The following is a 14,085-nucleotide window of genomic DNA, read 5'->3' as shown; positions in this document are numbered from 1 at the left end:
CGACGGAGAAGGTGACTCAGCGAGGCAGTGTGAAAGGCGCGTGACTTGTCTATGCTCACAATTCAATTGATTTTTATTTTAGGCACTGAAACGATTTTCTAGGGATTCATTGATAATGGTAGATAACTGAAATGGAGAAGTTGCGGCATGATTTTCTTTTTATTTTTTTATTTACTAATATTCAAAATGGGACATTTATTTATTTGATATTAATGAGACGAGTTTTGCAACTGACTAAACCAATTCAAACCTAAAAATTTCATTCTGTCATACGTTTCAGATTTTTTTGATTTATAGTCATTCTGCTTATGTGGCACATTGTTTATACCATCTGTACACTTATTAATTAGTTAATATAATTTATTTTCAAAATTAATAAAATCTAATTTATTATTCAAAATCCATAATTATTAGGATCTCAGTTATCTCTCTATCTCTCTCTCTATTTTCACGTTCACCCCCCCCCCCCCCCCCCCCCCTCTCTCTCTCTCTCTCGTCACATTTTTTTAGCCATGGACAAAGGTCAAAAACATAAAAACCGCAGTTAATAGTCGTTAATATCTGTTAATAGGTTTATGCTTTAACTAATAGTCGGTAATAACTGTTAATAGGTTTCCAGAAACCTATTAACAATTATTACCGACTATTAACTGCGAGATGCTGTTTTTTTTTACACCTCTGTTATGGCTAAAAATGTAACGAAAAGAGAGAGAGAGAGAGAGAGAGAGAGAGAGAGAGAGAGAGAGAGAGAGAGAGTATTTATGTATAGATAAATTATTTTCATTAAATTTATTTTTGGTAAAGAATTAGGGGAAAAAATGAGGGTAATTATGTCTTATTGCATCAATGATTGGTTAATTATCAAATATTATTAAAACGTTGGCTATTTCACAATTATAAGTTTTAAAAAAACTAATAAGTTAGAACGTTCTTAATTAAATAGCTTATATTTAGTGGGAACTTTTTTTTTTCTCTCAATAGCCGTGAATACTTTTTGAAAGTCCTTTTATAGACATGAATATTTAAAGTAATACCCATATGTTTTAAAATATATAAGTTGCATAACTGGAAATTATGCTTCCAGATTTCTACAAATAAAAACAATTAATATTGACATCGAAATATAAAAGACTTTCTAAACTCTTATTTCTTAGGTGGAATTCATTTGCTATTTGAAACTGAGTATATATGTAAAGTTATTTGCATGTATATATGTAATCTAGTTCTTTATTAAAAGAAAGTTAAGAATTCAAGAGGAATTCTACTTGACGTGGCGAGGTAAGTGAGATATATATGATACCATCAAATCACTATGTATATATATGCTATATATACATTCACCATGATAGGCGCTTTGTTGAATTTTCCTTAAAAAAATATACAAACAATAGTCACCGTCTACATAGACATATCATTAGGAGAGAGAGATGGCATATATGTGCATTTCAGACACAAATCGATGGCATATATGTGCATTTCAGACACAAATCATGGCCTTCGTAACACTCAAACCTTACGCACCAAAAAATGAAATTTGTAGTAATGCCCTTGAAATCATGGATTAAAGTAAAAAATTATTAAAAAAAAAAAGAAAAAAAACCCCCAAAATTTACCTACCGAAAACCAAGAAAAGTTGATAAAAAAAGCTGCGACGAACGAAAACCACCGGAAAGCGCTGGTAAATTGGAACGAAAACGGTAACTAACAAACCGATATCGATCTTCTCCGGTAAAGCGGTTTCCGATCGGTTTCTGCGGTAAGTCAATCATTGGTTCAAACTACTTAAAAAATCAAGGTACTTGAGTCTTTGCCTCTCGCGCGAAAGAACAAACTAATCACGCGTCTGTTTAGTTGCGATATTCATGGACATAAAATCGAATTTGTTTATACAAATTCGCCTTTAGAATTCGCGAGAGATTGAAGTCAATCATATAAAATACACTAAGAGAACTTTTGGTGCTTCTTGGGTGATGCTTGCGCGTTGCGCTCCTCTGAAGTCTACCAGCGCGTTGCGCTCTGAAGCTGCGCGACGTGCGAGACTAGGTTGACTTCTTCTCCAGCTTTGACTTTGGCTTTAGGGATTGTTTTTTGTGCATTTTAGCTCTAAATCTGCTTATTTTCGCACCATAACCCTCTTTTGCTTTTTGCACCTAAAAATTATCAAATAACTCAACAACAAGCGTTGATTCTCGTATTAAAGAGTCGAAATAAATGTGAATGAATCTCACTTATATAAGTGTGCAAGCACGAAGCCAGTAAAGAAACACAGGGGGCTATAGCCCCCCATCAAATTTTTATTTTTATTTTTTCATTTTTGGACCGTTTTTTTTTTTTTAATATTTTTTACCCTAAAAATTTATAAATCAGCCCCCCTCAACTTTTTCGGTATATTGCCCCTCCTAATTTAAATTCCTGGCTTCGTAAGTGTGGAATGTTATACTAATTTGAAAACAAATGTAGCACAAAGCACAAAATACAGTAAGATATATATCTCTTTCGTTGTCTAGCAGTTAATTAACATATTGTGATTCTTCGTCCTTTGAAAAAACTTAAAAGCAAAAGGGAAAGCATGCAGTGCTGTAGTTATTCTTTACGTGATTTTTTTTTTTTTTTTTTTTTTTTTGGTGAGGGAATTCTTTACGTGAAAGTGAAACTTTAACCAAAGCATAATAAATTACCCCCCTTAAAAAATAAAAAATAAACCCCTACTAAATAACCTAACTTACATACAGGGCCAGCTCAACCCTATGGCCATTTAAGCTATTATGGCCTAAACCCTCAAATAATGAAAAAAATAGGCCCAAAAAAGACCTAAAATAAAAAAATAAAAAAAACCTCAAAAATAAAATTATTATGTATAAGACCCAATTTTTTTATAATATATTTTATAAATATTTATAATAAAATATATTATTATGTATAAAACATAAAATATTTTAAAATATAAAAAGGCCTAAGTCTTCAAATCTACTATATGTAGTAGTGCATAATTCTCATGAGAATGAATGCTTCTTAAATACATTTTTTTTTTTTAAATAAAGGTTTAAGAAGAAGGCACTGAGAATTGATTATATGGTCTAAAAGTAAGAAAAGGAAAAAAAAATAGAAAAAGAAAAGAGGGTAGGGTAGGGTTTAATCAGAATAATACTTGGCGTTTACAATATAAACACTTATTATATACTCCATTTAAAAAAGAAAAAAGAAAAAAAGAGGGTAATCAGAATAATAGTTGTTCGACAGGTTACGTAATCTAGTTCTTTATTCAAAGAACGAAGAGAATTCAAGAGGAATTCTACTTGACGTGCCGTGGTAAGTGAGATATATATGATACCATCAAATCACTATGTATATATATACATTCACCATGATAGGCGCTTTGTTGAATTTTCCTTAAAGATATACAAACAATATTCACCGTCTAAATAGGCATATCATTGAGAGAGAGAGATGGCAGATATGGTTATGCATTTCAGTCACACAAATCATGGAGAGCTTGCTTCCTGGATCTTCAAATCCTTTCTAAAACTTGCCTGTGGGATGTGCAATGTAGCAATCAAACCAGGCGAGCGAGTTTACATCTGCTGCACCTGCGTATACGTGATCCACGAAAGATGCGGCGATTTGCCACAACAAATCGCGGCTCACCCGCTCCACTCTCTCGATCGCCACTCTCTCACGCTCTCAAACTCAACTACGTTCAGCACCACCAACGCTGTTCGCTGTGGTTACTGCGACCGCCCATTCGCTCCCGGCCAACACTACGCTTACACGTGTGACCAGTGCCCCGATTTCCACTTGCACATGGCCTGCTCCGCTGTCCCGTTCCCATCCTTGACGGTGGCTCCGGACGAAACCATCCGATTCTCCTGCCATTGCCGTCCGATGGAGCTCGTCTCCGATTCTCTCAAAAGATCGGATGAACAGGCTTGGTGCTTTGCGTGCCTATCTCCCCGGTCCGGCCCGGCCTATTCCTGCCGTGGATGCGACAACTTCTTCCATCAATCATGCGTCGAAAGCCTTCCCCGCCGGAGAATCTCTCATCCTCTTCACCCGCAACATCCTCTCGAGATCGAGATCAGCAGGCCCCGACCGTGCAATTCGTGCAGCAGAGAAGACTCGTGGCTCAGATTCGCCTGCAGCGCGAAACCATGCAGCTTCAACTTGTGCTCGAAATGCGCTTCTGTTTCCGATGCGACCATCGTGAGTGCATGGCAGAGCCACGACCACTCGCTTAATTTGGTCACATTACCTCTCTCGCTTCGCTGCAATGCGTGTCAGAAATCTTACAGAGACTGCAGCTTCAGTTTGTGCTCGGAATTCGTTTCTGCGACGACCGTGGACTGTCGGAGCGATGACCACGTGCTCGATTTGGCCCCTTTATATCTCTCTCTTTGCTGCGACAGGTGTCAAAAATCTTACAAAGAGAAATATGATGGTGTCGTCCTTCCTAAAGAAGTTGTTCGGACAGAGTCTCTCCTGTTTCGATGCATGGAAATGGGATGTTCTTTCGACGTTCATTTTCTATGCGGGCCTTTGCCGGCTCAGGTGTCCTACGAGTACCACATTCATCCTCTCATCCTGGTCGAAGCTTCCACCATCGGAGAAGAGTATTCCGACGAGCACTATTGTGATGCGTGCGAAGAAGAAAGAGATCCAGAGTTTCGGGTTTATTACTGCCGGGACTGCAAGTATGTTGCTCATATCCACTGCCTTCTTTCCGAGGTATGTATCAAAGCTAATTTCTTGTAGAAAATATGTGTGATATGACGTGAAGTTAGGAAAATTAGTTGATTGTGTCAAAAATTATATTTGTATATGGATATTTATATGAGAAGACAATAATACATGTTAGATAATAACACGGAATAACGAAAACAAACACAGAATAAATATCAAATGCAAAACCAAGAATAACTTCCCGCGCAAGAAATCAAGAACAATAAAATAGAATAAGGACAAGAGAATTTATCATGGCTCAGATTCAATGTGAATCATTATCTGGTTAGAGCGAGAGACACCATATTTGTGATCCACTAGCTTCAATCTTAATTATACACAAGTTCAATCCGAGAATCCTAAAGAATACACTCAAAGCTTGATCACAATTGATCAATGCTTGTTTACAAAGTGTCTTAGGTGTTCCATACATATTTTTATGAAAATTCTCACTTATTACTATTTTTTAATCCCTATTTTGAAGTCCTATTACATTTATACCCCTACTTTGATGGTCTTTGAATTTTTTTCACCTTATTCGCATCTATAGTCTCTAAATTTTGTTATAAAAAACAAAACTTTAAATGTAATTTAATATATTAGTTTTTTTAGAGAAAAAAATGATTTCTTTTAAACATTAAAATTTATTTAAAATATACAATATTCAAGCTTTTTTTTAAAAGAAATACAAAATAAAGAATATGCTTCAAATATTTAAACGTTTTGAAATAATTAATTTTTATTTTTTTAAGGCAGTTTTGCTACAAGTGGAGATTGAACACACGACCTACACTTTAAAAGTGGTGTGAAATTATCAACTAGACTATGTCGAAAACCACATTAATTTTTAGATCACATAGTATCAAAAACTTCATAGAAATGTTAACAAATGTAACATCGTACCAAAAACTTTATAGAAACTATTGCTTCTTTAGTCCAATAGTATATGGGATGGATACTTATGAGGAGTGAGACTTTTTAATTAAATGGCTTGTAAGGAAATTAAACCTTTTTTTTTCGTGTGCGCGTGCGCGCTTGAAAAGTTTGTTTTATTTTGTATATTTAGGAACTCGGATATTCCATTCTCTTTTTGGTGCTCATTTGGTGTCCTTCCAATCAAAATAAGTCATGTTATCATTATATTTAATTATTTGTTTATATTTATTTAAAAATAAATTAAAATGATTAAATTGGCTTATTTTGATTGGACAGACACAAAGAGAGACACCAAAAGGGATAGAGGATCTAGATTCGATATTTAGTATGAAAAAATTATACAAAATAGTAATTCAAAACTAATTAATTAGTAAAAATAGCTAAAATTTCAAATTTTCAACAAAGTAGTTAAAATTATATTGTAAAAAACATGGACATAAAAATTAAAAAAAAATTATGATTATTATAACCAATTATCACTTTTTTTAAAAAAATCTAGTGTCAAAAAATATTTTGAAACTTGATTATTGTTTATTTTGATTATTTCACTAATTTTAGACAAATTATATATTTTGAAAAATCATTATTTTAAATTGACTATTTAGCTAAATCAAATAGTAATTTCGTAATTGAGAATTCTTAAGCTAGATCACAAATCAAACAAAAATCCCGAATTTGTTGAAAAAGTCCATATGTTGTGTCAGCAAAGAAATGGTCACGAGTAAAAAAAAAAATTGTTTTAGACTTTTAGTCCAGTACATATAAAAAGAAAGTTATTAGGTAACGAGCTATGAGGAATTTGTTTGAATATGTCAACTCTTGATATTTATATTTGTATCATACAGTTATATTTGATTAGCTAGTTTTGGTTGCGTGCGTCAGATTATGAAGGTGATTAAAAGAGATCCAAAAAAAGTTAAGCTCATTGCCCTGGGAGAGTCTCGGTGGGAAGAAGTCGAGGACGATGAAGATCAGGAATTTACCATGATGGACATAATTAATACACTGACTGAATCGGAAAAGTTAGAGTTGGATGATCTCACAAAGCATGACCACCTCACTCTAGGATTTTATCAATCCTCTGAGGGCCGCAATTCTCAACTCTTGGACCGAAATTTCCACGGAGTTCAACGGCTTTTTCAAGTTGGTCCTTCTAAGCTTGGAAATTTTCGGAGGGAGGTGATATATTTCAGGATGTCGGAAGGTTGGGGATTGGATGACAAGTATTTAAGGCAAAAGGTAAGAGATGTTCAAGGCTGCAAGGTACCGAAGACTCTCGCTCACATTTTCAAGACATTGCTTACCAAATACGGAGATGGTTTGGGGTTTAATTCCACGCGTTTGACACCGGCGATGAAAAGTCTTGCCTCAACTTTTCTATGCCTAGTCATGGACAAGATGAGCAGAACTAAGGTTGAAGACACTACAAGGGACGATATTAAACATTGGCATTGCTACTTTCGCTACGTTGAAAGAATATTGGACTCGGTTGTTCTCGTCAAATACTTGAGCGATCTCGAAGAATCTCTGCGTGTTTTTTTGGGTCACGAAGCCATTCGGTCCGAGCAAGTGACACGCGAAAATCTGGCCCACGAGATCAAGGCACTTGAAGCCAGGTTGAAGATGTGCAAGGAAAACTACCAGAACCTTGAAAAGTGCAGGTCCGAGGCGTCGGATTTCATGAAAGTGTGCATAAGCAAGGCATCGAAATCCAGAGGGAAGTATTTCATCGACGAGTTGCTTGATTAGATAACTATTATTTAATTGTTGGCTGTATATATTTATTTCGTTTATATTATTGTTTGAAGTTTGATGAACTCCTCGTTATGAGATTCATAATAAAAAAAACAATAAGTTTGAATTACTAAAATACTTGGGTAATTAGGTCAGTTGCTCAATAATTCACCATTTTTTTTTAAATAATAAAAGTTTCATTTTATTAAAAAAAAATAGCTCACCGGGCTCAAATAAATTAATTAACTGATTAAATTAATTTAATTTATTTCGAAAAATAACTCACTAGACTAAAAGTAAATTAATTAATTAATTTATTTCAGTTTGGTGAACTATTTTACTAATAAAATGAAACTTGATTGTATTCTTAAATATATGTAGAAAATTGACTAGTTGAAACAAATAATTAAAAATACTTCTTCCAGCATTTTAGAAAAAAACTAAAATATCTTTTAAAAAGTTACTCTGTAGTGTATTCTTTGCTCTATTGTAAGAACATCCTTAGCTGTAAAAGTATTTTAATGAATAAATGAATATCGTAGTTAACCCTTTTCAATTCTTCACGAGTTAAAATATCTTATACTGACTAGGATCCCCAAAATCCAAAATACAAAAGGGAATAGAGGGGATCTTCGTTCTATCTCTATATATAGATTTTATTTTTGTTGGAAAAGTAGACTTGAAAACAAAATGATAAAATTGCAGTTATATCTCGATGATACCTGATTAAAAAATAATTTGTTAAACGAGAGAAGCGGTGACAACAAAATTACGAAAAATATGTTGATGAGAAGTCATGGTGACAACAAGATTGGTGTATGACTATTCTAGTGCGATTCATCTTTTGCAACTTTTTTCGCAAACAAACGAAATTGATGATTTCTATTCTAACTTTTGCAATCATTAAATAAATAACAAATGTAAATACAAAAATAAAATTGATATATTATTAAGGATATTTTAGTATAAACACATAAAAAATCATATTTTTAAATTAATTTTAATTTATTTGATATATTGATCCTAAAGTATTAAAAATGTCATAGTTTAGGAATAATCTCTATGTCGGGATTCAAGGTTGAGACTAGGGGTGGCAATTTGGGGCCGTACACGAGACACGGCACGGTTACGACACGGTGTAAATGGGTTTGGGTCGACCTTAAATGGATCTGGATCCATCCGTGTCGAACACGATTAACACGATTAAATAACGGGTGAACACGACACGAACACGATAACCCATTGAGATCCAATTAGACACGAATATTAAATGAGTTGTTAATGGGTAAACACGATCAAGACCCATAATGACCCAATGGATTGTGTTTGAACATCTCTTTTGTATTAAAAATATTATGTTGGTGGCTTAGTTGAGTATATGGAGTATTTTTATTAATTACTTATTCTGACTAATTTGTTATTTAATTTGATTTAGAGAATTTCAATATTTTGAAGTAAACATGTCTACGGGCCTAAACCGATTCGCGAGTTCAAATGAGTTTAGTGGTCTAAATGGGTCTGTGGGTCTAAGTGGGTTCGTGGGTTACATGATCCATTAAGACACGATTAATAAATGGGTCTTAGTGGGTTGGGTCTGAGTTCGACAAAAAAATAGTGGGTCGTGTTTGGGTTTTGCTCCTAGACACGATTAATAAATGAGTCGTGTCCGGGTCTATCAAAAAATACACGGCACGAATAAGACACGGCACGAACACGACACGGCACGAACACGACACGTACCCGATTGTTATTGAATTGTAAACTTTGTGACTCATATTCTTGCTAGGAAAGAGAAAATTATTCATGGGGCCAATTGTCAAAATAAAATACCAAACCCCTAATTGATCAAATCAGGAAAAACCTCAAGGACCATATAGGAAAAAACACCAGAAAAACAAAGAACAATATCAAATAAGAAGAAGGAACAGAGAACAACACTCACTTACTCAGCGTCAGTTTGTCAGTTGAGTTCTTTTAAGTTATTCTAACTTGCGTTCTCTCTCTCTCTCTCTTTAGAAAGAAATAATATGGAGAGCCTCGTCGCTCTCCGACCACCCTCCGCCGCGGCCGCCATATCCAGCACCACGCTCTCCCACCGGCACCGGCACCGCCTCCTCCGACCCATCGCCGCCTTGAAATCCCCGCCCTCAATATTCACCCAATCCTCGCTCGCCACGTCATCCCCTTCCTCCTTCCCTCTCACCCTCTTCCCCAAACCCCTCCCTAAGCCCCGCTTCCGCCCCCAATCTTCCACCGCCGCCGCCGCAGAATCATCGTCGCCGGCATCGGAGCCCAAATCCGGCGTAAAGATCGTACCTTTAATCGCGTCGGTGTCAATCGGCCTGATCCTGAGGTTCCTGGTCCCGCGGCCGGTGGAGGTGACGCCTCAGGCGTGGCAGCTTCTGGCGATCTTCCTGTCCACGGTGGCGGGGCTCGTCCTGGGCCCACTTCCGGTCGGCGCGTGGGCGTTCATGGGGCTGACGACGGCGGTGGCGAGCAAGACCCTCCCGTTCGCCACCGCCTTCGGGGCGTTCACGAGCGAGGTGATTTGGCTGATCGTGGTCTCGTTCTTCTTCGCTCGCGGGTTCATCAAGACCGGCCTCGGCGACCGGATCGCCACGTACTTCGTCAAGTGGCTCGGGAAAAGCACGCTTGGGCTCTCGTACGGCCTCACGCTGAGCGAGGCGTTGATCGCTCCGGCGATGCCGAGCTCCACCGCTCGCGCCGGCGGAGTGTTTCTTCCGATTATTCAGTCGCTATCGCTCTCCGCCGGAAGCCGCCCCGGCGACGAGTCTCGCAAGAATCTCGGCGCTTACCTCATCCAGTCTCAGCTCCAGGTTTTTTTTTTTTTTTTGGGTGCTCATGCAAATATAAACCTCATGTTTAATTCATCATCCGCGATCGAAGACTATAATCATGTTAGATTCCTAGGTTAGGTATGGTATTCCAATTCATTAGTATTGACTCCCTTTATATTGATTAATGTGGATTAACGAGTAACAAGCACGTTGATCAACTACTCGGAGTACTTTTTGAGAGTGGTAATGTGGATTTTGAAAGTTCGGATACAGTCCTGATTTTGGGGCACCAATTTTCGACCACATTTGTCGATCGAGGGGTTGGAAGACCTTGTGAAGTCTTACTTTTTGATCCAATAGCTTTCCATTAGATTAGATAGTTTACAACTTTGATTAGATAAAGAAAACACTGATAACTCTCAGTCAGAGTATTGGCTCTTGGCTCTGAGCCATCTTTGGCAACAACTCAAGAATATGAATTTTGTAGTACAATTCATGTGTATCCATTATCGAATGAATGGTATTTTTATGATTTAAAAAAAAAAAAAAAAATCAAAAGTTGTTTACGCTTATTGCGTAATTGAGTCCCGTATTTCGTGGTGTATGACAGGCTGCGGGGAGTTCTAGCGCTCTATTCTTAACGGCGGCGGCCCAAAACCTGCTGTGCCTGAAACTGGCGGAGGAAGTTGGGGTCATCGTTTCGAGCCCGTGGATCACATGGTTCAAGGCCGCTAGTGTCCCGGCCCTTGTCTCGCTCCTCGTCACTCCTCTCATTCTTTACGTCATTTTCCCTCCCAAGACAAAGGACACCCCCGACGCTCCTGCCATGGCCGCAAAAAAGCTCCAAACCATGGGTCCCGTCACCAAAGACGAGTGGATCATGGTCGGCACTATGCTCTTCGCCGTCTCTCTCTGGGTCTTTGGGTACGCATTTTTTGTTTTTTTTTTGTTTTGCACCACATTCTCCGGCTATATTATTTTAGGGACCTCCTTACATCTTATCGTTAGAATGTAGTACGTAAAATGGAATACAATGTTCGACACTCTCGGACAAGCGTTATACCTCTCTATACATCGTTATTACGATACACGTAGCGTTCGAAACCTAATGACTTTTATTATTGAGAAACTCGGTTCACAATTCGAGAGTTGAGCCAATCTCTCCAATATTAGTGATTTCCGAACCCAAATTGCGCACCCTAATGACGTATTTATACTAACATACCAACAAATATATAAATAAAAAACAACATCAAATAAATAACGGGTTCGCTTGATATACAGCCTTATAAACATAATAAAATTGCTGCCACACGTCATCCGAATGACTATTTACCTATAATCAACGATAAGTTGGCTATTTAGCAATTCGCAAACTTTTAGTGGCTTTTACTTGCTTAGAAATTTGATAATTAAATTACCAATTTACCCTTCTTCTGGGCTCGGTTACCCTTGTTGTGCAGGGACGTTATCGGCGTGCCGAGCGTGGTGACGGCGATGATCGGGCTGTGCACGCTTCTGTTGCTGGGCGTGTTGGACTGGAACGACTGTCTGTCGGAGAAGTCGGCGTGGGACACGCTGACGTGGTTCGCGGTGCTTGTGGGCATGGCCGGGCAGCTGACGAGCCTCGGGATCGTGCCGTGGATGTCGGGCTGCGTCTCGAAGCTGCTCGCTTCGTTCTCGCTGAGCTGGCCGGCCGCGTTCGCGGTCCTCCAAGCCGCGTACTTGACCATTCACTACCTCTTCGCCAGCCAGACCGGCCACGTGGGCGCTCTCTACTCGGCGTTCCTTGCCATGCATGTCGCCGCCGGAGTTCCCGCCATCTTGGCCGCCTTGGCTCTCTCTTACAACTCGAACCTCTTCGGCGGTCTCACGCACTACGCCAGCGGACAATCCGCCCTCTATTACGGAGGTACCCCAATTCGCTCTATTACTAACACTAGTCTCGGTGAGATTTTGATAATCATCTATCTAAAAACGAGTTTTGATCGCCGTTGTGATCTTTTGATGTGTTTTTAAGTCAAGATGGTATCGAAAACCTCAAAAATGTCGTTGAAGTTTCAGAATGGTACCCTTTTTGCCGGAATTTCTGTTTAGGGCTCTCGTATATCAGTTGGGATTTATTCTCTGCAAAACAGATTCTTAATGTTAAAGGAGTTATTAGATTTAATAAAGTAAAATAATAATTGTTTAAGCATTGCTCAAATGTTTTTAAACATGATATCAATTAGAGGTTTCATCACCGAGAAATCGTCAAGCTATTAAAATTCCTGCGAATTTTTTTCAATTAAGAGGAAATTTGAAGTTCTGATGAAATTTCCATCAGTAATTTTCTTTTACTCCATAAAAACGAACCGCTGGTATACTCGTCGGTATCAATATTTCAAACCATGGATGGTAATTTATGATATAAAGTATCTATAATCCTATAACATATTTTTATTGACATTTATCATAGTGCCTGTTTAAGAGTGGAGAGACTAATATAACGTCTGAATTGTTGATTATTACAGCTGGCTATGTGGACCTTCCGGACGTTTTCAGGGTTGGTTTTGTGATGGCCGTGATCAACGCCATCATTTGGGGCGCCGTTGGATCTTGCTGGTGGAGATTTCTGGGCTTGTGTTGATTCATCAATTTTATTTAACCTGTAAGTAAACGGTGGTTTTTCTCTCCGTCGTACTTATTGAAATAGTTGAGCTGTGACTCAGTCACGGAGGTTTTTTTTTTTGTTTTTTTATTTTATTTTAATATTCGACTGTTAGCTTTCAGTTTCATCTGTTTAGCTCTTCCCTGGCTCCTTTTATTAAATTTGGATATGGATCAGTGAAGATCAACAATAAATGAAACCATTTGATGGTATCTCCTTTGTGTTTTTTTTTTTTTTTTTTTTGGATTTCTTCTTCTACATCACATCAGTCTGCTAACTTGATTTTTCTGAAGATCAAAGGCTTCATAAAATCATTAAAAAGCTTGTCTTCACATCTAGTTTTATGATGTAGTACTCTTCGATATAAAATAAATGAGTAAAAGGTGAATATAAATCTTTATTTGTTGGAAATAAATAATGATATATTTTCTTCACTAACTGTCAACTCCTCCGAAGAGGTCAAATTCATATTGGCTGAAGCATAATGAGTCATTATCAATTTACTCTCTGGTTCACCGAGCTCTTAAATATTTTTCTCAAGAACGACCATCATCTTTCTGAGATGATTGGGCAGAGTTTCTTGTTCTTCTCGGCCCAGCCCGGGAGGAAGAAAAAAGGCCGGTGAGCTCGAAGGCAGAAGAATCTCTGGAAAAATTTGCGAGCCCTTGGTGGGATTGGATAAGCTGAATCTCCAGAACCTCTCTAGCTATGAATGAAGAAGCCGTCTCTCTCACAGGTTCTTTCGTTTGTATAGCTTTGAAATTCTTGATTTGTATAATGTTCATACTTATCTTTGCTTTCTTGATCTTTCGTATAACCGATTCCTCTGGTGAATTACCGAACAGTGTGCAATTGTAGTTCGCTGCACGTTTCTTTCTCTTAATGTAATGAGCTCTTAAGAAGTTTGCAAGATAGCATTTTCAAGCTCGGTAATCTCTCAGTGAAATCAATCTTGCGGTAATGAATTTTCGGGTCAACTTAGCCAAGGAATAAGAAACCTCTTTAGTCTCAATTGCTCAGTGATGGTCAGTCTTGTTTTGCTTGATGTCGTTTCTAATCTCTTCTGGGGCTCTCTCCGCGAAAGCCTGTCCTCTTGCCGGAGATTGGCTAGTCTTAATCTGAGCCGTAACAAGTTCAAAGGTTAAATACCCAAAAGCTACAAGAATCTACAAGCACTCTTAAAGATTGGCCATGGGGGTGATTAACTTATCGTCCGACCTATATATTCTCCAACGCTGCAAAAACTTGAGG

At 37.8% G+C, this 14,085-nt stretch overlaps 2 protein-coding genes across 3 annotated transcripts; both read left to right on the top strand.

Moving 5' to 3' along the window:
• The first annotated feature begins 3,307 nt into the window (after window positions 1-3,307).
• On the top strand, window positions 3,308-7,401 carry LOC149387117 (uncharacterized). The gene is made up of 2 exons (XM_089621617.1): window positions 3,308-4,722; window positions 6,535-7,401. The coding sequence occupies exons 1-2, from the start codon at window positions 3,448-3,450 to the stop codon at window positions 7,399-7,401; spliced, it is 2,142 nt and encodes a 713-aa protein (XP_089477743.1). The 5' UTR covers window positions 3,308-3,447.
• Window positions 7,402-9,328: 1,927 nt separating this feature from the next.
• LOC149387116 (dicarboxylate transporter 2.1, chloroplastic-like) lies at window positions 9,329-13,704 on the top strand. 2 transcript variants are annotated; one of them, XM_089624308.1, is made up of 5 exons: window positions 9,329-10,223; window positions 10,795-11,108; window positions 11,648-12,096; window positions 12,698-12,834; window positions 13,376-13,704. In XM_089624308.1, exons 1-4 carry the CDS (start codon window positions 9,414-9,416, stop codon window positions 12,811-12,813), a joined length of 1,689 nt encoding a protein of 562 aa, XP_089480434.1. In that variant the 5' UTR covers window positions 9,329-9,413; the 3' UTR covers window positions 12,814-12,834; window positions 13,376-13,704. The 2 variants fall into 2 exon arrangements, with proteins under 2 accessions (XP_089480434.1, XP_089480433.1); XM_089624307.1 differs by lacking the exon at window positions 13,376-13,704 and having other exon boundaries at window positions 12,698-13,062.
• The last annotated feature ends 381 nt before the right edge of the window (window positions 13,705-14,085 follow it).

This window comes from Urtica dioica, chromosome 8 (genome assembly GCF_054948205.1).
Source record: "Urtica dioica subsp. dioica isolate 48M chromosome 8, U.dioica_male_clone48M_v1_H2, whole genome shotgun sequence".
Classification (NCBI taxonomy): domain Eukaryota; kingdom Viridiplantae; phylum Streptophyta; class Magnoliopsida; order Rosales; family Urticaceae; genus Urtica; species Urtica dioica.
Note: the sequence above shows the minus strand (reverse complement) of the source record. Positions and strands in the feature narration are given on the sequence as shown.